We start from the raw sequence: 25,523 nt of genomic DNA, 5'->3' as shown, positions 1-25,523 counted from the left end.
CGAGCAACCACCTCTGCTGGGCCACTTCATATGGATTGACCCTATTATCTTGCAGGAACGAATGTAGTATGAACGCAGTGTTCTCCCCATAACAACTTATGATTTCAGTTTTATATCGTGTGAAAATATTTATAATAATTTTACTGTAGCACTTTTTCAAAATAAAATCATATTCTACTTTTTTTCAGTGAATCTGACAAACGCAGTACTTTGGACCAAGTAATGCGAGATTACTTAATAGAACTTCTAGCCAAGCGTGATAAAACAGTTGACACATGGGAAAAGTATGTTACTTTGTGTATAGATGCATGTCGAAGAGAAATGTGCACGTCTACGATGCCAGTTGTTCTTCTCGGAGATATATTTGATGCATTAACCCTGGACCAGTGTGAACAACTTTTTGCCTTCGTTGAAAATGGTGTTAGTGTGTGGAGAGAAGAGATGTTCTTTAGCGCATGCAAGAACAATTTATTAAGAATGTGTAATGGTAAATATACATTATTTTATTTCAGTTCGACGAATCTGTGGTTCTAAAACTTTTGTGGTGGCGTTTATGAAATTGTAAATAACTTTTTGTATATACTTAATAAGATGTTTAAAAAAAGAAAGAAGAAGAAAGAAAAAATAGTCTTCAATTTCCACTGTTCTCATATGTGCATGCATTTCAGTAGCAAACAAGAAATGGTCAGTACTAGCAGATAAAAACGAAAAAGAAAGGACTAGAGGCATGAAGGTATAAGAGATTTGTGATAAACAATATACAATAAGAAATATAATAAGTCCTTGCTATGAGTCAGTACTTCTATTCACCTAATTAACTTTAGTAATTTCATATTGGACCAAACCATCATTAAGATGTGTAGGTTTTACTTTATCCTATACATTTTTAACCAGTCTTAATCTAATCTCTTCCCTAAACATCCTAATAATGGCTCCCGAATAATTCGATAACCTTCAGTGTAAAAGCATCATTTCATGGTTTGGAATTTAGCAGTGAATTCTTTTTGACAGTATTGATTTCTCTTTCAGATCTTCTAAGGCGATTGTCACGCTCACAAAATACAGTGTTTTGCGGGCGGATACTGTTATTTCTAGCAAAATTCTTTCCGTTCTCTGAACGATCTGGTAAGTGTAAAAAGAGAATTATTCTTAATGAGAGTGACTTGATTTATATAGTAATGTTACCATTTTTAATAATAACGGATTTTACAGTGTTAAAAGTAATGTGTTTATAAGGACAAAGAAAGATATTACAAGGCATTGCATTTTCATTAATGATTTAAATATGGTGTATATAATTCATATGCTATGCTAATCAGTATATAAATTATTTTAATAATCATTAATAGATTTGCTACAACTAATACTTCAGGTCGAAGTTATCTCAATATATACTTCCAATGGCCGAAGTCTTCCATATTTAGGCCTAAATGCTAGTATTATCGAACACTGTAATTTCAGCTCTTATGTGCCATCCATATATGGTTACTCTTAAATTATGCATAAAACAATTACCCATTTTAAGATATACGTGTAAGTAGCTTTACTATATTTTTTCCCACCGTACTAACAATATATATATAATAAAAAAAATAGATACATAATTTTAGGTCTTGTACAAAATAAACCATTTTTTTGATGTAGAAGAGCAAGGTGAAAAGTTTTCAGTCTGACAGTGAAAAACTGTTTTTTAGGTCAAAAAAGCATTTACTTTTCTATGTAATTCCCCAGTGAGTAGATTCCATTTCTGAAGTGCGGTTCTAGAAGATGTGCAAAATACCCAGCTGCTTTACCATAGCCTCTTCAGTGAGCTTAAAATGTTTCCTAGCCACAAATTTCTTTAGATGGAGGAATAGGTGAAAATAGGAGGATACCAAATCTGGTGAATAGGGTAAATTTCAACAATTCGTACTTCAAATTTCTCAATTTTTATTTATTTATTTATTTATTTTAATTTTTTCAAAGCATCTTTGTAGGCAGAGTGCATTGTTCTGATCTTTTTTCTTTTTAATCCAGGCCTTTTCTTACGTAGTTTTTCACTAGTTGATCTAGAAGACATGCCTGGTGGTCGACAGTAATTGTTTACCCTTTGCAAAGTAATCAATTAAAAGAATCCTCTTTGCTTCCCAGAAAAACTGGCCATAATCTTTCTCCCAAATGAAATCGGCTTCAACTTTTTGGGGCGCAGGGCTACAGGCTACCACCCATTGCTTTGATTGCTATTTCGTTTCTGGCGTGTTGTAGTGAACAACAGAATAACTAATCGGTGCCCAAAATCAGGTGGATTATTTTCGAAACTGTCCGAACATTGCTGAGAAATCTGTTTTGGCATTTGGTTTGGTCAGCATTCGATAAATACGACACCCATCTTTCACAGAGGTTTCTTATATTTAATTCTTCATGTAAAATGTACCGTATTCTTTCTTGTGATATGCCTTTGGCGTCAGCTATTTCATACCTTTACTCGCCAATCGTCCAATATCATATAAAACTTTCTCGATGTTTTCATCTATGATTGCAATTGTGAGACATCCTTGAAGTGGATTATCTTCAACAGAAGTACACCTGTTTCTTAACTGTTAAAAATGAAGGAGCAGACTCCTTATAAACTTTTACCAACTTGGGATGAATTTCCGTTGGCTATAAACCGTCCGAAACAAAGACATTTATGACGACAAGGTATTTTTCATTTGCACGAAAAACACATAATACATCTATTTTCAAAGCTATTTAAACAGAACTATGGAAGTTGCTCTGCTATTGTAGATTAAGTTGACATGTGACATGCGTTATTGCGAAGCATGTACCAACATAAGAAAAACAAAATTATATCTTTATCAACCCCGTCTCTGTGCAAAGCCGAAAACTTCGAACCTTGCCCTCGTAAGGTAAACAACAATGTTGCATTTATCAAAACTACTTCTCTAATTACCTTTGTATTACAGTTACAGTATTTCTGACCTTATTAGCCATGAACACACAAGTGATTGTATGCGATAGTTATATTGCAATGTTAATTTAGTTGAAAAAATATTTCCATACGTTATGTGTAAACTCAGTTATTAATAGCACATCAGTATCATTTATCGGATGTATCAACTGATTTGTAAGTTTTTTATTTCCACCTAAAATAAAATACTGTAAACGTATTATTATTACAGTAATATATGTAAGCATTTCAAAAGCTTTCAGTTCTGCAAATCACAAACATCTTATTAGCAAGTTATTAGATATTAGTTTGTCTTCATTTTACATTTACTGATTCGAAAGCCACTTGCGGAATAGAATATATGGAATTAATTCTAGTGCAGGCATTGTAAGAAATAGAATACTACAAGAATAGGAAGAAAAGATCACTCTTAGGATCTCTCTTATTTTCTTTATTTATAAATGATCTCCCAAATAAAATCAATATTCAAACATACATTTATATGATGATTTTCATTTATTTAGAGTAGTTAATAACGAGGTCGATAACTATTTGCTGTAACAAAACTTGCATATAATAAACCCATAATGTAAAAGTAATTTACCTGAGTAAATACTAAGAAAACAGATTTATAATGTGTACTAACAAAACACGACCATAAAAATGTTAATAAATATGAGATCAGTGGTGTAGAAATTGAGAAAACAGACATTACTAAAGATGTGGGGATCACATATGACAGACAGTTAGAATTTTGTCACATATAAATCCTATTATACAAGGACCAAGATTGACAGTAGGTTTTATTTTTAAACATTGGCTTACTGCTTAAAATGTAGAACATATCTGTATTTATAAAAATTGCTTGTAGGACCTAAACTAGAATTTGAATTTGTAATATTTCTAAACCTTTGACAGACAGAATTGAATCCCTGCAAAAATGTTCTATAAGATTATTATGTTTTAAACTGAAAGTAAACAATTCTTCTGGTATGATCACTAGAGTAACTACTGGGGTTAACAGGAACTTACAAACAGAAGAAAAGTTTTTACAGAAACCTACTTGGTAATCAGTGAATATTGTTTATGTTGTTTATTGTTCAGTGCACTTGTGACTTCTATTACTCGGACCTTTGAAAGAAAGAAAGAAAAATATATAAGCTAGCGTAGGAAAATTGTTTGCATTTGCGCTTCGTGATCGAAAATTTCGAGTTTGAATTATGAGACCAACCATTTTTTACCCCCGAGGTTCCTTGTGAGCTCCAAGAGACGAATGCTGGGATGATATATTTACTGCATAGGCTCTGACTGAGTTCCATCGAAATTTTTCTCTTATTAATGTTTTGGTATTACATCGTCGTTGGAATAACCAATAGATATGTCTCAAAACTTGCGATTTTGAGTTAACACCGGTAAATTTTATAATTTTACGAGGTCTATGAAGAAGGTGGTGTAAGAATTTGTAAGTATCATAGGCGATCGAAGCTTCATTCGTGAGATATCGAGTTGAAGAGAAGGCAGAGTGATCGATAGATCTCGTAAAATCATAAAAGCTATTGATGTTAACTCAAAAGAGCAATTTTTGAGATACGCGTATTAGTTATTCAATGACAATGTCCTTGTGACTGCATCTGACTTGCTGATTAGTTAGAGTTTTGCGTTTCTTTTCAGCACTAGCCCGGTCCAGATAGGGACGCTAACCTTCAATAAACCAACAAAACAAAGCTCTCCCACCGGGAATCGAACTTGTGACCACGTGCACCAAAGGCGCATGAGCTAACCATTACAGATGTGAGGTAGACTTCCCTCTGAATAGTGGATCGGGCCTTATTGTCATACAAGTTTCTTGATGATACAGCCTGTATTTTGATAATGCATAGTTGTGAGTCTAGGTATTCAGTTTGAGGTAAGAATTAGTGCATAATGAGTAAACGCCAAGATTTATCAGTGTTTGACAAAGATCAAATCGTGGATATCGAAAGACTGGTGCATTGATCGGCCAAATGACTTATTCGCCCAGGTATTCGAGATCAGACATTGTGAAAGTATATCAAGAGAGAAAAGTGACGAACCGTTAACCAAAACTGAAGAGATGACGGCACAAGGCTTATCGCATTCAGCAACTGATATGGATTCACAGGCACAGCTGACTACTCAGTACTTCGCGATCAACTCGGAAACATACCTTATGACCCTACACTTTCCTGTATAGGCTATTCCAGCAGACTAGACTCAGCATTACCTGCTTCTCTTCCAAGTTCACCAGTTCCTCGCTCGTAGCGCCTACGTTTCGTTGATGGTCTAGCTGCTAGCCATGCGCTTTTGTTTCCCGATGAAACAACACAAAAATCTGAACGTAATATGATGGTTCAGATTCTACCTTAAACTGTAGGCCACATCTCATTTATCTTTGGGACTGAAAAGGGACCAAACTTCAACGAAAAATAACAGCAACAACAAACATGCGAATTGAATTATAGAGAACTGGAAGAAGGTATCCTTGTATTGCAAGTAACCATATTCACCCCTTATTGTCTGTTAGTTGATTCATATGGAGTTAAGCGTTCCATTCAGCTCCAGTTTTATGTGAGACATGAATCCAAACCGAGAATCGAACCTGGGTCTCCCACGCCGAAGGCACGTATGCTGACCGTATAGTTTCTCTTGCTGGATGAACTGCGCGTGTTTGATGAAAATTCCATGAGGAGCTGAAGCCGCGATGCATTGTATCAGCAGTGCAGGCCAGTGGCAGTAGTGGTATATGTTTACGGATCTCGTATGATATCTCTAATTTTGAGCATTGTGACACCGTGGGGAAATAGTGAGCTTTAATTTGACATTCTCATGAAGAAATACCGTAGTTCTCTTGTTAGTGTTTCTTAAATATTCATTTCGCACACAGGACCTATGCTATTTTTATCATACAAGTTTATTCATCTATCTACTGGGATTCCTTCTTATACTACGTGAAGGGTCCTCCCTTTAGCTCTGATATATTAAATATGTTGAATGTTACATGATAAATGCATAATATTTTTGTCAGTATAGTTACAAATAAGCTTGAACAGGTTATAATTAATAAAAAAATCTTGTTCCATTCAAATAGCTATTCAGAGTGACATTAAAACAAGTTTAATATTTAATCATAGATATTGTATGGCTAATTTGAGGAAAACATTTGTAATTGTAGTATTGTTTTGTTTCAGGTCTCAATATTGTGAGTGAGTTCAATTTAGATAATATCACGGAATTTGGCAGAGAGGAAGAAACTGACCTAAAAGACGTACTGCCAGATGCGGATGACGGATTGGAAGAAGGAGAAACGAAAGCAGATTCTAGGTATTCTAACATTGTAGTTTATTATTATCATTATGTTTTGAGTTAAGCGTAGTACATACGAACAATAAGAAATTTTATTTTATGTAATGAGATCTATGCTATTATATATAAATGGGACTCACTCCTTTACACCCACGGCTTACTTTTATAGCTAAAAATGTGAAATTAAGGGAGAAAATTCGTTTTGTAACGGTAGTAAGAGATAAGGAAGAATATATTTTTAAAAAAATACATGTTCTAAAGGGGTTAAAGTAAGCAGGGTTTATAAACAATAGTGTATCTCAGGAATCCTAAAGTTACAGAGATAAAACTCAGTATAAACTCTGAAATAAAAATAATGAAATTTGTTTTTGATCAGTTTAAAAAACCCTGCTTTTAAAGGCGGAAAGCGAATAATTCTTATATTATTCTAATTTCCGGTTTTATATTCATGAAATGTAAAATATGAAAATTCGCTTACGTTGTAGGTACGAACTTGGTACAGTATATAAACTCTTCATTAAAAGTAAAGGAATCCGCGTTTCAGCGTTTTCGAAATATCCACTTCCTGAGGGGATAGAGAGGGCAATTTCCTTAATATAGTAGCGAAATTGAGGAAAAATAGTTATATATATATATATATATACAGGGTGCGGAAAAATTCCAGAACGGTCCAATATCTCGCGAAGTATAAAGATCAGCAAAACAAAACTAACACGTGTTAAATTGGTTTTAAAAATCTATCCAACCATACCAAACGCAACCCCCTATCCCCACCCCCTTCGGGGGTACGGGGAGTAACTTTAAAATTTTAAATGGGAACACCTATTTCTTATTGCATATTTTGATTCTCCAGAGAAAGTGACAGTAATTTGACCCAAAATTGAAAACAGTGTCTTCGCAGATAGCGCTTGAATCGACACAATAAAAGGTGGTGCAGCAAAACATTATGAAAATGCGAACTGTCTGTTCCGTGCTCTGTGGCCGTACGGTTAGCCTACTGGCTTACGGAGTCAGAGGTTGTGAGTTCGATCTGCGTTCAAGGCAATCTTCTTTCTTTTATTTCCCCAAATAAATTCCATATGTTTTAACTTCAATTAATACTTTTTTGAAGTTACATAGAATACAAATTTCGATGATTGTTTTGCAAACTAGCTTTATAAAGTAGTTCTTAGTAATAGGGTTACTTACAACAAAAATAAACCATTTTTGTCGCCATTTGTATTTTCTTGCAAATATGGACAAATACATTATTTTTTATCGAAGTTAAAATGTATCTTTATACTTTATACTTCGCGAGATATTGGACCGTTCCGGGAGTTTTTCCGCACCCTGTATATATATATATATATATATATAAACCTGTTTGAAATTATTTTTAAAACATAGTTAGCACTTAGATTGAGGTGGGTTTTTATGCGATTCAAACGCGCATCATAAGGGAATTCAAATATTTTACATAAACCTATTCTTCTCTTAAATAATAGAAATAATATATGTTTCCTTTGGTCAGATTTTATTTTTATTTAAACTATATATAATTCCAAACTTATTATGAGCATTTTTCTGACCGTGCGAACAGGAATTTCAGCTAGTAATTCTATAAAACTCATAACAGTTCATTTTTTTTTTTTTTTTTTTTTTTTTTTTTTAATAATTGTTTTCAGTGAATTTCATACTTTGAAAGCAAGAGTGATTGTAAAGTTCCCAATATCAGGCATAAACATTAAAATAAAGTCTTTTTCTCCGGGTGTGTGTCATATCATAAATTTTACAAACTTGGTTTATTATTGTTACCAAACCTGTAATAATGGCGGGATTTGTGTGAGAGGATTTTGGTCTGTCATCATGTTCTTGTGAACAAACATTATGTTCAACCATCTTTGAATTTATTACACCACACACACTTCTGTTCGATTTCCCGTATGGCTGTATTGTTAGTGTATGCGCCTGTGGCGCAGAAGATCCAGGTTCAATTTCCAGTAACAGCTCATATACTTTTGTAGTTGCACGTCTTATTTGGCCTCTGTGCTGAAACCCGATGCCAATCCACTTACTAACCACGTTCCTTCACGGCTCAAATCTTTTCGGATGTACATATTCACTAATTTGTGTTTAGTAACACTGTAGTTCGTTCCTTTTGATGTAAGCGACTCGAATTCGGTCTCTAGTGGAATTTCATTGTTCGGATTCCTCGTTAAATTGTAGATCCGTGTTTCATAGTTTCGGTCGAACGCGGACTAGGAACTTGCGAATAGTTGCATACTACTTTTCACTATTATGTAATGTAAACAATGAGGATCATAAACGTAATTGGTTACTCAGTCATTTTAGCAGAAGTGGTGAAATCCATGTAGCCGACATGTACAGAATATGGTCACGGTGGAGTTCCAAATAATATGATCTACGTAATGTAATCAGTTATATAAAAGAGTGATTACGCGGAAATTATTTTGTAGATTGGGATCGTTTTCAAATTTTTGAAAATTAAATCCAAAGGTGGGAGGAATACCGAATTCCACTTCACAACTTCTTATTTTTTTATTTGATTTTATTTTTAACCGCTGAACGTAAATATTTAAAATGTGGTGTTTTCTTTGGTCACATATTTCTATAATCTGGTATGTGTAATAGCAGCAGAATTTCAATATAGTAAGATACTTTGATTTTTTTTTTCATTTAGAATATATTTGTAGGGAGTAATTTAAGTATATTATTATTATTATTATTATTATTATTATTATTATTATTATTATTATTATTATTATTATTGGGTACGAATTTATCATTCACTTGGACAAATTCGATGTTAAGTTGCAGTTGAAGGCTCACAAAACATAGTCTGCGTTAATATGTGAAGGTATCAGCTACTACTAAATAAATAAAACCGAACAAAAATAGCCGGTGAATACTATGAAACATATTAGAATAGCATAAGAATTTCCTTTTTTCAGAATTGATTGATTTAAATCAAAGGGACTTAATTCGGATGACTGCTTTTAGATTAAATTAATTTTGCTTAAAACTGAAATAAAATGCAATATTTCTGACCATTCGTGGACACCAATCGAATGTCAGTCTGAAATCGAATCTTAATCCGTCTATGTGATGGTAGGATCTTAATAATGCAAGTTTAAACAAATGACTTGTTTTTTAGATTAAAGTTAATGCCACATGAAATTTTGAAAATGTATTTAATTTCGTCATTTCATATTGTACAGGGGACTTGAGGAGAAAGCTTAAAGCCATTTAACATTCAATACTCACAATTTTCAGTTCAGAATTTTGCATGTCATGGTAATATATATATATATATATATATATATATATATATATATATATATATATATATATATATATGTATATATATATATATATATATATCAACCTTTATACCGTGATTGAAACGTCCACATATGTATAACGGCCTGAACAATTTGAAATGAATTTTTGAATATAGTACCTACCTCAAACCTGGTTTGTATCGAACAATTTCGATTAAATTACGTATTCTAAGGGGAAGGGGGATTAAAATTTATGTCAAAACAGAGGTTTCACGAACCTGTCAAGTTAGGAAGATGAAATTTGGTACATAAGCACAACATTAATAATTTGACACTTGTCCCAGCGCTTTCAAATATTCCACCTGTAAGGATAGAAGAGGGAAATTTCTGTAATTGTTCTTTCCACATTCAAATCGTTTGAAATTGCTGAACCATTTTAAATGAATTTTTGAACATAGCACTTGGCTTGAGCCGAGATATTATCATGTCACTCTCATAAATGCGTATCCTGATGGGGAAGAAATTTTTAAAATGTATGCCAAAAGCAAAGTATCTCACGAGTTCCTCGCGTTCCTAAGATGAAATTTCGTATGTAAACCTTTTATGAGAAATAAGTGGAAACGTGGCCTAACCTTCTAGAAAATTCCAGTTTTATTAAATGAGGGGGAAAGGAAATTTTTGTGTTGTTTTTCTTAATATATTAAAATTACATCGCTGTTCTCTCTCATCATCACGGGAAAACAAATAAATTGTTTAAAATTAACTTAGCATCTGACTAGAGCCTGTCATTTTCATTAAATTTTGTATTCTAAGAGAAGAAGGTGAGTTAAACAGGTACACAGACATGATCTTCTCATGTTAGGAAGATGCAACACTGTATATAAAGTCTTCATTGAAAATAAGTTGTGACGTGCACCAAAAACAGTTGAACCATTTAAAATGATTTTTAAACAGTTAGCACTTGGGTTAATCATTAGTACTATACATTCATTGAAATGTTTCCTAAGGGTAAAAAGGGTGTCCTAAATTTCTCGCATTTTTGAAGATTAGGTCGATCTGCCTTTCTGTTATTTCATTTTGATTAAAATATTCATCCCATGAGGTGGTAAAGAAGATTTAAATATAAGTGTAAATAACTTAAAATCAAATATTTATATTCATGTACTATTCATGCTGATATGCAAGTTTACTTTGAATAATTTTACAATTTTAAAGCAAAAGATACTGATATTCATGATTAGAAAGTTATGATAAAAGGAGTATAAAAAACTGTGTTCAATTTATAAACAAAACTCTCTTCAAAATAAGCTATGTACTCACTGTTTAGTGCAATGCAAATTTTTTTGCAGTTTGCAGAATGGTAATATATTCTGCACTGTATGTTTTACTTTGGTTGTTCACTGATTAAGATGCTTAAAAAGAAAAATTAAGATTATCATACATTCTCTTTGTGTCGTTTAATCATTGTGATTTGAGTTCACACGATCACGGTGACCGTGCTCCCTCGTAGATGTTGGACAGTGGCGGTTCTAGCTTCTCCCCCCCCCCCTTCCAGTTTTTTGAATGACAAAAATAATTAAAGCTATTATGCATATATTTTTGAAAGCTTATAGTACGCTCATGATGTACCTATCATAGTCTGGATTCTGGCTGGCCCCGCAGCTTTTACTTTCTAGATCCACTACTGATGTTGGGTGAACAATATTGTAGTGCCATTGAGTAACTGTCACATGTGAGATACACCTCGCAGGAAACTACATAAATATCGCAAATTCTCTGATTGAAGAAACTCAAATCCGTAGATTATCACCTAAGAAAAGGAACATCTTGTAATTTTATTCGGTTCTAAATTTTTAAAAAAACGGCAAAAATTATTTTTTTATTATTTTTTTAAAAAATCGTGTTTTTTCAACCTTCCCTTCTTTGTTACATAAATTTAAACTTTATGAAGATTAAATCATTTAGCGCGCAAAAGCAAACAGCAAAATGAAAACAAATAATGAATAAAAAAATAAGCTTCCCAAACTATGTGTACAAGCCCGTAAATTTCGCATAAAATTTCAAGATAAAAGACATAACTTAAGTACACAGGATGATCATAGGCGTATATTATAAAAGGAAATATCATAAATCCTTCATGCCACTCTAATATGCCAGCTTATCGTGTTGGGAGCGGTATAATCATTGAACTGCTTATGTGGACTTTTTTTTTTTTTTTTTTTTAAAGTCTAACATTATGTTCCAAGGCCGAGTAAGAGTAACGATGATAATGATGATGAAGGAAATGGTGGAATGAGGAAAGTGGAAGAATCCCGAGAAAACCCACGCACACGATGTTCGTAATTATTTATATAGTCATTGTGTTTTTATGACAGCTCAATTTATAGTGTGTTTCTGTGATCGAGATTTCAGTATTTAACTGCGTATCTGGTTTTAGTATTTAATTGGATAAGCTGTGTATCTTATTTTCTGCCTTTATATATTGAAGTAACTCTGAGGTTTAGCTCAAGTGAGCTTAGATGATTGTTTAGAAAGTTATATTTGGTATTGTTGAGTTAAAGTTCTTTTCCAGCAGCAGAATTACATGAGACACCTTGAAGGTTTAAGTAGTTTAAGATGCTATTCTACCACGTGATTTTTCACTGAGACTCGAACCTTGATATTCCATATCTTACAGTGTCTTAAAAAAAAAAAAAAAAAAAAAAAACTGTTCATATAAGATTAAATAACACGTACTTCTGAATTACATTTTCATAGGTGGGATTAATATTGAATTATATTGAATTTTAAAGAACGAAGGTAGGTAGGTTGGTTTGTTTCAGTTATTTATTAACATAAAAGTATTTTTGTCACGAAAAAGTTATTTTCTGTTTTATATATTCTGTTTATTTTAATGTTTATTGGAAATTAAGACGAAACATTCTTCTCTTCTCTACTACATAGGCTAAAAATTGATTACAACCTCTATTGTAAATTTTGGGCTTTGCAAGATTTCTTCAGAAATCCTAACCAGTGTTATAATAAAGTGAAGTGGAAGACCTTTACTACAGTAAGTATTAGACTATGTCAAGCAATCAAATACAGAGAATACCTCATCTTTTCTTTTTTGTGAGTGTTTAAACTATCTTCTGGTTTCATATTGTAATATTAATGCACGCATATATGTTATGCGCCGGTTAATTATCAGTACTAGAGACTTGCACAAGCAGCTTCCCTTGAAATAAAGTAACTATACCAAAGGAGATAGACAACTCAACTCCATCAGCTTTGACAATTTGCGGTGACACGTCGAATAAGGTTCCAAAATGTCGCATGATTAAAATTACATATTTAACACAATTGAGCAAGTTCTTCACTACTTTCATAGCAAGAAAATTCCAGTGTCTACTGGCAGCAAACTATTTTATTGGAACAAATATAAGTGTAACAATAACAATTACGGAAAAGCTGAATGACTTGCAATTTGAATCTATTCTTGAGGCAGCCACATTCATTTTATTACTTTGTTTATATACATATTAAAGATAGGAATTTAACAGAAGTGAAGTGCATATGATACCTCCAATCTTAAGAGTATTCTGAATAATGCAAGCACATTTAATTTTAACAAAGTTTGTTTGTTTGTTAATGATGGGAAAGAAAACGAATACGTATTATCTGCCGTGATTTTCAAATAATAGACCCGAACCAGGTTAAACACAACAGGAAACAACATTAATTAAATCAGTCACTTAATTTCACATCGATTGACATACACTATGTGATCAAAAGTATCCGGACACCTGGCTGAAAATGACTTACAAGTTCGTGGCGCCCTCCATTGGTACTGCTGGAATTCAATATGATGTTGGCCCACCCTTAGCCTTATGACAGCTTCCACTCTCGGAGGCATACTTTCAATCAGGTGCTGGAAGGCTTCTTGGAGAATGGCAGCCTATTCTTCACGGACTGCCCATTCTGAACTGAGGAGAGGTATCGATGTAGGTCGGTGAGGCCTGGCACGAAGTCGGCGTTCCAAAACATCCCAAAGGTGTTCTATAGGATTCAAGTCAGGACTCTGTGCAGGCCAGTCCATTACAGGTATGTTATGGTCGTGTAACCACTCCGCCACAGGCCGTGCAGTATGAACAGGTGCTCGATCGTGTTGAAAGATGCAATCGCCATCTCCGAATTGCTCTTCAACAGTGGAAAGCAAGAGAGTGCTTAAAACATCAATGTAGGCCTACGCTGTGAGAGTGCCACGCAAAACAACAGGGGTGCAAGCCCCCTCCAAGAAAAACACGACCACACAATAACATCACACCTCCGAATTTTACTGTTGGCACTATATACGCTGACAGATGACGTTCACCGGGCATTCGCCATATCCACACCCTGCCATCGGATCGCCACATTGTGTACCGTGATTCGTCATTCCACACAACGTTTTTCCACTGTTCAATCGTCCAATGTTTAGGCTCGTTACACCAAGCCAGGCGTCGTTTGGTATTTACCTGCGTGATGTGTGGCTTATGAGCAGCCGCTCGACCATGAAATCCAAGTTTTCTCACCTCACGCGATAGTACTTGGAGTGGATTCTGATGCAGTTTGGAATTCCTGTTTGATGATCTGGATAGATGTCTGCCTATTACACTTTAGGACCCTCTTCAACTGTCGGCGGTCTCTGTCAGTCAACAGACGAGGTCGGCCTGTACACTTTGTGCTGTACGTGTCCCTTCACGTTTCCACTTCACTATCACATCAGACACAGTGGATCTAGGAATGTTCAGGAGTGTGGAAATCTCGCGTACAGACTTGTGACACAAGTGACACCCAATCACCTGACCACGTTCGAAGTCCGTGAGTTCCGCGGAGCGCCTCATTCTGCTTTCTCATGATGTCTAATGGCTACTTAGGTCGCTAATAATGAGTACCTAGCAGTAGATGGCAGCACAATGCACCTAATATGAAAAACGTATGTTTTTGGGGGTGTCCGGATACTTTTGATCACATAGTGTATATTGACATATTTACACTATTATCTTCACTGTGCTATACTTTCTTGACAATAGCCAAACTGATTTTTTCCACTATCTAATCCAATAGAAAGATGATTAAATTTCACATGATCGAAGTAAATTTCATACTTATGCCAATTCAACCTCAAATTTACATCTTATTCATAGCATTACCTGCAAAACACTATGCAGATCGTAAGCAGAACGACCAGTAGGTGTGCGCGGTTTTACGTCATAAGACTACCACCGCTTCAAGTAGGGAATTTAGCAACTACACAGAAGTAACAAAACAGCATTTGTCATCTAATGGTTATCCTGCTAACTTAAAGAACGGAGATTTCATTAATTTAAAACACACACACACACACACAGACACACACACACATATATATATATATATATATATATATATATATATATATATATATATATATATATACTGTATGTATAAAATAGAGTTTGTTTGTCTGTGCGGCCTGAGAATCAGACGAGTGGACCGAGTTACCAACTTTTGGTCACTGGTACCTTGGTTCAGGCCCCAGACCAAGATGAAGTTTTAAAAAAAAAATCGAACCAGGGGGGTCTTGGGGGGGGGGCGTTTACTGGAATGTGTAAAAGTAGTAGAAAATAACCGATGTTAGTGTCAAATTCATAGTTTTCGCGGTCTCTAAGATCAATGATGACACTTCCATTGGCGATTACTTGCAAATTCAGCTACCTTTGTTTGCGGGCCGGGGAGAGGGGTACCGAGACGTAAAAATAATCCAAAATGACCAACATTAGTGTCAAATCCATAATTTTCGCGGTCGCTGAGATGAATTGTGATTTTCCCACAGACGTTGACTTTCATGTACAGCCCCCATCGGCTGGATGTGTGTTTTTTTTTAATTCGAATTAGGGGGGCTCAGGGGTGTTTACCGGGATATGTAAAAGTAGTAGAAAATAACCGATAATTTTTCTTTCGTTGTTTAGTTTGTTTACATAGATATTTTATCCTACCCATGCGAAGAATGAGTATTTCAGCTAGTATATATATATATATTATATGATCTTTTACGTAACAATATTAAATGCCAATGTATAAATTAATCCTAATGCTTTCATGTTTTATTATATTGGGATTTTACGATTATAGTACTTCAGTTCAATATGGTGTTCTCCTAATCTCTTCGTTCTGACTGTGAAAAATACCCTAGTAAATATTATCCGTCAAATTCAATCTTCGTCTTCCGTCGTTTTACTTGTACCATATTTTGTACAGCGGGAGCTCATGTGGTTCGGATTCCACGTTAATCAGTAGGTCCACGTCTCATATAGCCTCGCTGCTGAACGTGATGTTAAACTCAAAATCAACTCAACTCATATTTTGTATATTTTCTTTTGACTCCTCTAGCGACATGTGACGGTACTGTGGCACGCGGATTTCAATGTGTACCAAAACTACAGACAGACATGTACTGCAAACAAACAAACAAACAAAAAAAAAAAAGTTACGTAGTTAGTTATTATTTAGTTAGAATTAATTTAAATTTAGTTATTTTTTTTCATGCTCGTAGATATGGAACAATGGTGGAATAATGAAGTAAAATGCACCTGCTGGACTGACAAGAACCTGAACCCCAATACGTTCTCTTTCTTTATCAATTGAACTATTAGACAGATAATATATTATACTATTGATGCTTTATTGACGCTAGTCTAGCGGTCATATTTTCCATGTTATTCCATCATTGTATAACAAATATATCACTATATAACTGACACAACAAACTCACTGGTTCGTAAATAGTAAAATTGACCGACTTTAAATTACTTTGTTAAACCTTTTATTATCTTTTGGAGCTTCATAAAACATTAACTCACATCCAACATAACAGCGAGTCCATTACATTACCTTATAACTTGTTTATTGTTTCTATGACAACCTTCAGTTCTTCGTTCTTAGTTACCTAAAAATATATATATTAATCTTATATTATTTTTTTTCTTTTTTTTCTTCTGTAAAATAAACTGGCTTGTACATATTTATAAACCAAATATCGCTCGAAAGAGAATACAAGTATACAATAAAGAATACAAGTATACAACATACGGTTGTAATTGTTCCATACCTGTTAGTGCAAAAAGTAGCAAGAATGTTAGTTACATAGTTAAGAACAACATTCTATTAATACCCAACAAAATCCTTTCCAGGTTTAAATTTGCTATTTTTACTTATTAAAAAGCCTTTTTGTTTCAGCATACTTCGTCAGTTCTTTCAGCTTTCAGCAGTTTTAAACTTGAGGACCTTCAAGGAAAATCTAGTCAGTTGCAGGTATATGGTGAAGATGATGCTCCCACAGAACAGTATTTTGCCAAATTCTTGACTAATCAGAAGTTACTCGAGCTTCAGTTAAGCGATTCCAATTTTCGACGATATGTGCTTCTCCAGTTTTTGATCTTATTTCATTATCTGAAGTCCTCAGTAAAATTCAAGCCGTAAGTATTTAGTATTTCTTATGGGTTTTGGAGTATTGTTTTCAAATCGAGCTGCCTAAAGTTGAATATAAAAGAGAGGAAATTAACTAAAGTTGCATTTTTTGACTAATATACATTACATGTTGATCTTATATGTTAATCTTGCCTCATTACTATTTAATATATTTGTTTTAAATTTTCAACATTTAGAAATATCACATGAAATGCAATAGTTAGATTCTTTATAAAGGGTGTCCCAGCAAGAAATGCCATTAACATGATTCCTTCCTTCGCAAAATATGTGAAAGCTTATGGCTACAGTCTGCCAGGAAAAGAGTAGGCACATATATATGATTATTACCTTTTTTTGTTTGCAAGTTATTCTGGACTTCGATATTTTGGTTTTCGGTATTTTCTGTATTTCGATATTCGGTTTTTCGGTATCTGATATTTCAGTTTTCGTTATATCGATATTTTTCGGTATTCAAAAAATATCGTGAATGGGTTAAAATTAACAAAAAATTGGCTACTTACCAAGCCGTAATTATAATCGTGAATGGATATTTAAATGTCAATACTAAAGACCCCTGTGCGACGTATCTGAGAGAGTTGTATACCCTTTTTACAGGCAATGGGCGTGCCTCTTTCAATTGTACGTAAATTGATATATACATATCGTGGGGAGGAAGGTAAGAGATGAAAGGGAGTAAAGATCATCTCTTGGAAACAGATTATATCAAGATTTTAGGATGTAATGAAAGGAGGTAACCATAATCATAAATTAGCTTCACTCGATATACCGTTCAAATTTAATGTACAATAACTTTTCACTTTTTATGGACCATATGAGAAATAGGTAGTGAAAACTCGAGAATCACACTCCGCGCTCAAAGAGGAAAAATGGTGTTAATACACCACTCACACACACTTTAGCACAATTTAAAATCCAGGATCTGACTATGGTTCTGTAGGAAAGTTTGAGTATGGAGAATTTTTCTTCAGAAATGTTTAGTAGGTATCTTACTAATTACTTTTTACTTGAATGGACATCCGACATCTGGTACGTTTTCCGGCTATGACGTCATCAAAGATGGCGGCTGTTTAATCACTAAATCATTCACATCTTGACTAATATTGGACTGATTTACATGTAATTTCGTTCCTTTCTTTCAGGGTTGCTTAGCACGGGTCCTAGTATGTATGTTTCTACTAATGTGAACACCCGACACATTTCTCTGGGATGATGTCATCCAAAATGGCTGCTTAATCATGAAAATGTTCAAATCTCCACTAATGTTGGACTGATTAACATGCAGTTTCGTGCTTTTTTCAGGATTGTTTAGCTGGGATCCTAGTAAGTATTTTCCTTACTAAGGTGAACATCCGATACATTTCCTGGGATGACGTCATCCAATATGGCAGCCGCTCAATTACAAACATATTCATACTTCTGGTAATATTTTACTGAAATTAACACAGAATTTCGTTATAATTTTTCATTATTGTTAAACAAATGTTCTTGTAATTAGTTTTAATTTACGTGGTCATCCGACAATTTCCAAATATCACATCATCCAAAATGGTGGCTGCTCAATCACAGAAATCTTAATATCTCTAGTAATATTTGACTAATCAACATAGAATTTCGTTAGTACGGTGTAATTACTATTGACGAAGTGAATACCTCTAAAGTCGCAATTCACTTTAATTCTAACATAATTCCAATTGAGCTAGAAATATATTATTTAAATAGTATTTAAAATATATTAAACCATTTTTTAAAATTAAGTTAAATATTTAAACATACATTCAACAGAAACATACACAGCAAGACATACATCCGTTTCTCGTATTAATATCGAGAACTAAAAAATCCAACTAATTTTCTAATCCAATAAACTATGTGCTATATCAAATCCTTTTAACTAAAATATCTTGCAACATAATAATTAATTAATAAATAATGAGTAAAAAATAATTAAATAATTACAAACAGCTGCGTTCATTCTGATATTATAAATATTATTAACAACATGTATCAATACCCTTCACTACAAACCATTCTGTTTACAATATGAAGTGCATGAGAAGTTTTAAATTATAGTATATGGTAAGCAAATCAATATAATATACAGTGAATATCACCATCACCTTTTTAAGATTTCATCTAAAAAGATTTTTACAAGTTGAATTCAACTCCTTTGCACCCCTACACTTGCAAAAGGCACATGTTACCTTATTTTTCTTACAAATGCTGAGAAATTTGTAGATGTCAAAATTAAGATCTTAATAAGCGTCCTCTTGCTTGAAGGTGGCAAGTCGTTAATGTCTACATTTTTCCATGATGATACCAACAAACCCTGAATTTATCTAAAGATGTGCAATGAGGTCCTTTCTTCAGTAGCTGGACTAAATATTCTTCTGCAGCTTTAAGGCTTTTTTTTTTTTTTTTTTTTCTACATCACCCCAGTTAGGCGACACTCCAAAAATTCCCAAATGCAGAATGAATAGCTGGTTTCTTCATACTAAACTTACTAGTGTACTGGATGGCTGGAAGCAGTTTGTACAGGTCTTCGCCCATTTTTCGGTAAGTGGCATGAACCGGCAGAAGTCGTGTGGAATCACCAACTCCAGTCCATCCCACATTTCTTGTAAACTAATTTGATGAAGAGTAGGCCAATGAAACACTGCTAATACCATTATGTTAGTGTCAGCACTCACGAGAACAATTTTGGTGAACCCACATTGGGATGCATACTTAGAATGAATCATCATTCTAAAATCAGCTTCCTCTAATAGTAATCAATTTATTTCTGGATGATTAACCTGCATTCCATTTTGCACAGATGTACAGTTGAACATCATCTAATCTTCATCGCCAGAGAAGGCACTAAAGGTGTGGTTGGTAGGAATGGCGTTTCAGTCAAGAAAGACATCAATATTTTCACAATAAATTCTTGTAGTAGCAGTTTGTTGCTTGGAGATCCCCAAAAACTATTGAGTTATACAGGCAATGGAATGTCTTCGGAGATGGAAGCTATATCTGTAACAGAAGCTCTATTTTGCCTTCATTCTCTCATGTTCTTTTGGTTATAATTTGTGGTAGCTGTATAATAGACCCTTTCAGAGTCCTTCGTGATGCTCTGAATTTATGTAAAGTTAGAAGCTACATCATCGAAAGTTTTCTTGTCAGTTTTCGTCATTTTCCAGATAGAATTCATAACATCCACAATGTGACAAGTTTCCTGATCCACCTGGAACAGGAGATCATTATTGGTGATGTTGAAAGATGTTTCAACCTCTTTCAATAAAGTTTTTTTTTCTTTCTTTCTTTTTCATAAACCCTTCTTCACCGAAGAGTAGAGAATTATTAGACAAATCATATCTGGAAAGCTCTTGCGCATTATATCCACGAGCTTGACCGATTTCTAGCATCCTATAGGCAAAACTGTTTGACTTATTTCTTTTGCTTTTTCCTGTAGTTGATGCTATGTGACTATGAAATAATTAATAGTAGCATTAATTTGTGAATAGTATTGAAATCCCTTCTTATTTTGTCTTCATATAGTGTTTTACGCAATGTAGAATAGGCTCACCAGCTATTTGGGAAATGTTTAAGATCTTTTCTTTTGCATATTGTGGAACTAATGTTTTCCTTAGGACGCATTTCAAATGGGTTACCTTTTCGCAAAATATATTGAAACATTGAATTTACCTTTTCATCTACGCTCTGTATCTGTTTCTTGGAAAAGTTATGGTGAACATTTAACTCTTCGACAAAAGAGCCACCGTATTGAATGACATAATCCCTGGAAAATGGGTTGAATCTCCAGCTAAATTAAGAGTACTTACTACGTCATCTACTAAGTTTTCCTTATAAAAACTGAAACAAACTTTCGTGTTGATTAGTCAAATATTACTAGAGATATAAAGATTTCTGTGATTGAGCAGCCGTCATTTTCGATTACGCGATACGTGGAAAATTTGTCGGATGACCATCTAAATTGAAACTAATTACAAGAACATTTGTTTAACAATAATGAAAAATTATAACGAAATTCGGTGTTAATTTCATTAAAATATTACCAGAAGTATGAATACTTTTGTAATTGAGCGACCGCCATATTGGATGACGTTATCCCAGGAAATGTGTCAGATGTTCACCTTAGTAAGAAAAATATTTACTAGGACCCCTGCTAAGTAATACTCAAAGAAAGAACGGAATTGCATGTTAATCAGTCAAATATTAGCGGAGATATGATCATTTTTATGATGAAAGTAGCTGCCATCTTGGTTGACGTCACCCCAGAGAAATGTGCCGAATGTATACATTAGTAAAAACATGCGTACTAGGACCCATGCTAAACAACCCTGAAGGAAAAGAACGAACTTACGTGTAAATTAGTCCAATATTAGTCGAGATGTCAATATTTCTGTGATTAAACAGCTCGTTTGATGACGTCATAGCTGGAAAACGTACATATGTCGGTTATCCACCCAAGTAAAAAAAAAAAAAAAAAAAAAAAGTAAAATACCTACTAAACATTTCTTAAGAAAAATTCTCCATACTCAAACTTTCCTACAGAACCATAGCTAGATCCAGGACTATTAGAGGGGACAAGAGACACCGGGGAATGACGGAAATCAATATTCATCCAAACTTTCAGTACTTGATCCCGCATATAGCATATGTGAAACACCATTACCATCCATAGACTCGCCTCGGACATCTTACATGCTTGCCTTAAGTTTCATCTTTTTCATATGTGATACAGAGGTGGACATTTCTAAATCAACTTCAGTTTCACGTGCAATAACATCACTTGTCACAATTTTATCAAGCGAGGACTTGGATTGTTGGTCCATTGCTTCACTTCTGCTTGTTAGAGGAGTCTTCGTGTTCTTCTCAGAATGTTCGGGGTCAAAGTTAGAAAAGCATATAGATGCATGAAAGAGTGTCGCATTCTGAAGTTAGTCCAACACGTTCCTTTTGTGTTGGAAATTCCTTGCTGTTAATGTGTTCCGGTGGTTCTGTCTCATTTTCCTATGTTTATATCCAGGTAGCTGGTTGTAGTATCTTGATAGCGGCTTTTGTGAGCGCAGAATAATGTGAAGAACATGGTAATGTGCCAGTGGATAAATTTTGTCATACGGAAAATGTCTGGAGATAAGAATAGGTTTTTTCGTTGAGGGCAATCCTGAATAGAATGGTCCATTGCGAGACACTGATGGGACGTCAGCTTTTGTCGTGGATATAACTGTGACATAAAAAGCCTTGTATTAGTATTTTGGACGGAATATGTTTTTGTGCTTTCATTTTACAAATACGCATGCCGGAAAAGGAAAGGGATAATCCGCTGGCCACTTTTGATATTCAACTTCCTGTATAAAGTATAATTCCATGAAGAACTAATATGCTTTTTAAAAAATCAGAAATTTCAGTTGGTTGATCCAAAATGCGCAGTAGATTAATTTCCGTACTTGCATCACTAAATATCATTGAACTTATAATGCCGTCATTATGAATATATGGATAAGAAAAGATTCGTCAGTATTGGAGGATAACTTGACGTATACACAATAGTCTTCATTATGCAGTTGTAACACTATCCTGTTTTCGATCCAATGAGGAAAACAGTTCTGAAGCTATCTGTTAATTTTAACAGCGTTGGTTTAATATATTGAGTTCCTTTATCGAAAGTGAATTTGATTGTACTTTTTTCACTTGGAAATTCATAATGTTACTATTAGAAATGCCCATTTTAACTCAATATAAACAGAACTAGAATCAGTACGATAGTGCAGATAGAACACTACATTCAATACTGTTGATGATAGCTGAGCACTAAGTACAATAGACCATTCGCACCGCGATACACCACTCTGCATTCAACCCAGCATCTGAGGGAAAAGTTACATTCAGTCCAGCCCTTGAGGAATTTCATTACTTTAGAATATCACTTGCAGGAATGTTGTAGAAGTTCAGGGGCTTTCTGGACAGGTTGCATCGCGAAATGGAAAAATGGAAATAGACAGTGAATCGTTACAAGTTTCGCGTAGCTATTTCAGCCATAAGGTAAAAAAGGATATTCTGAAAAAAATGTGTGTGGCAAATGTTTTCTCATCCATCAAACTAAGTCCTGTTCGCAAAACAAGAATCAAAATATCTGCTGTGCTAAGTTTTTAACGAAGCCACTTGCATAAACATGTTTGTCAACAGTGGAGGTCGCCTGGCGCGAATACAAGACTTATACAGAGTTTAAGTGGACCTGATGAAGGAAAATTGACATTAGCTTAAAAGCTTGTAAGGGGGCGCGGTGGCTCAGTGGTAGAGCGTTCACCTCTGGTGCTTGGGGTCTGGGTTCGATCCCAGCCGCCGCCAAGTGAACTTTGTGGTGGACAAACACCGTGCTTGTGGGTTTTCTCGGGGTTCTCCCGTTTCCTCCCACTTTCTTCATTCCACCATTTCACTCATCTCTCATCATCACCGTCTCCTTTAGCTTTACCGGCATAACCGTGGGACGTAAAACTCAAAGATTTCATTTCATTTCATTTCTTAAAAGCTTGTAAATATATTTTGTAAATTATTAATAATAATAATAATAGGAAATAAATAAATGTGGATAGTCCACGCTTCTGCAAGAATATCACTCAACTGTATCTGGTTTCCTTCTTTGTTTGATATTTATTCAAAATCCCTAGAATATTTACTTATCCAGAATCTTAAGTCTTTCCGTTGTGTTTTCTCTAATAGGTTACAAAAGTATAAAATAGATATAGAAGAGAAGATCATCGTTTTAGATCTATCCTACCGTCCTTGTTGCCACCCAATAAAACAACAGAAGAACCTCAGTCGCTATGACTAACTTAAGTGGAAATCTTACAAGTTATACTTTCGTTTAAACTTTTGTGAATGTTTGACAGCTCGAAAAACTAGTGGAAAGGTCCAGGCAAATAAATAAGAGCGTAAGGTCTGACTTAAACAATTTCTATTACGTCGACAGTGCTTTCTGTCGTAGTTGGATAGGATTGTGGGCAATGCTGTTTTCTCCTCAATGCCTCGTTTTTGTAATATCAGATTTTTGTTTAGTAATCAAAGCCAAATGATCTGTGCGTGAGCCTTTGATTTGCATGGGCCCAGATCGATATTCGCTGAGGTTACAGAAATTTCGACATTGATTAATATCGTGAAGCGATTGAAGCGCTACTTGACTTAAGTCAGTATAGCACTTCGGTCTAGAAATCCAGAAACAACAGCTATTGGAGCCGATTTGACCACACATCAGCCTTTTGGGTATAGCCTATCGAGCATTATGAGGCTAGAAACTTGAATTTAGTTTATTAAAGAGTTTGTGATATAATGATTAATAGAGCAAATGGAATACATATTACCAAATAAAATAGTACTAACCTTTTTGTGTTCGTCTTTGGCGTGGGAAACCCGGGTTCGATTCCCGGTGGGAGCTCATGTGGTTCGGATTCCACGTTAATCTATAGGTCCACGTCTAATATAGCCTTGCTGCTGAACGGGACGTTAAACCCAAAATCAACTCATCGACTAACCTTTTTGTATTTCTAAGAAAATAATATCCGATATTTCGGATACTTTATCGAGTCCATTATCAAGAACAATAGAGACTTAAAACATATGCAGGAGCGGGATCTTCGCATGCTTAAAACTTCAACTTCAGTGCAAATCTCCGTTTAAAAAAAAATCGTATTTTAACCCAGTATTGTGTTGTTCTTTTGGCAGGCTACCCTGTGTATGCGTTTGCCCTTCTTTGGAATTAACGTATATACAATGTAGACACCCCAAAAATTACATGTTACTAGATTAAGTTACTTTTTTATTTAAATGAATATTTTCACAAAAGTTGAAGCTTTTAGCATTGAAGATTCTGATGCTGCATATTTTTAAGCCTCTACGGTCTTTGCTAATGAATATCTGATAAATTATCTGAAATATTGGATACTGTTTCGTTAGGAATATATATAAAAAAAAGTTAGTATTATTTTACTGAGTTTATTGTAATCCATTTTCGCCGTCAACGCTTACTTCAGGGTCAGCTTCACTTTGCTGCAAATAGAACGACTAACTAAAAAGAGTGGATAATAATCTATAACATGGTTATGTATAAATGTGAATAATTTTTGTTTGTGTATGCTTTTAGGGAAAACAGTGAACTGAAGCCAGCTCAAACTGATTGGATTAATAGTACAACTGATACGTTATACAAATTGCTGGAAGAAATTCCGCCGGGTGGACGGAAATTCGCTGAGGCTGTGAAACACATTCTGAAGGTAACTATGAACTGTTTATTTTCATTAATCACCAGTTTTCTTGGAAGTGGGATCCAAATTTGCAATATTTAAAATATGTATAAACCTGACAATGGTAATTGTGAAGAACAGTTTGTGTATGGTTGACAGTATCGTGTCTGGAATTTCTCGGGGTTCTCCTGTTTCCTGCCACACTCTCATTTCAGCAGTTCTTTCAGTCATTCACTTTTATTAATCACTTATCTCCTTTAGCGTCCA

The 25,523-nt window shown here is 34.4% G+C and overlaps 1 protein-coding gene across 1 annotated transcript in view; it reads left to right on the top strand.

Moving 5' to 3' along the window:
* The window catches only part of Hpr1 (THO complex 1-like protein Hpr1), a 61,368-nt gene that overhangs the window by 12,297 nt on the left and 23,548 nt on the right, over positions 1 to 25,523 (top strand). Inside the window, exons 3-8 of the mRNA XM_081746184.1 lie at positions 189 to 487; positions 1,030 to 1,125; positions 6,136 to 6,268; positions 12,475 to 12,580; positions 16,768 to 17,006; positions 25,157 to 25,286. Of these exons, the coding sequence (XP_081602310.1) occupies positions 189 to 487; positions 1,030 to 1,125; positions 6,136 to 6,268; positions 12,475 to 12,580; positions 16,768 to 17,006; positions 25,157 to 25,286 (1,003 nt within the window). The remainder of the gene's footprint in view (positions 1 to 188; positions 488 to 1,029; positions 1,126 to 6,135; positions 6,269 to 12,474; positions 12,581 to 16,767; positions 17,007 to 25,156; positions 25,287 to 25,523) is intronic.

The sequence above is a fragment of the Thermobia domestica genome, chromosome 18 (genome assembly GCF_964235325.1).
Source record: "Thermobia domestica chromosome 18, izTheDome1.hap1.1, whole genome shotgun sequence".
Lineage (NCBI taxonomy): Eukaryota > Metazoa > Arthropoda > Insecta > Zygentoma > Lepismatidae > Thermobia > Thermobia domestica.
Note: the sequence above shows the minus strand (reverse complement) of the source record. Positions and strands in the feature narration are given on the sequence as shown.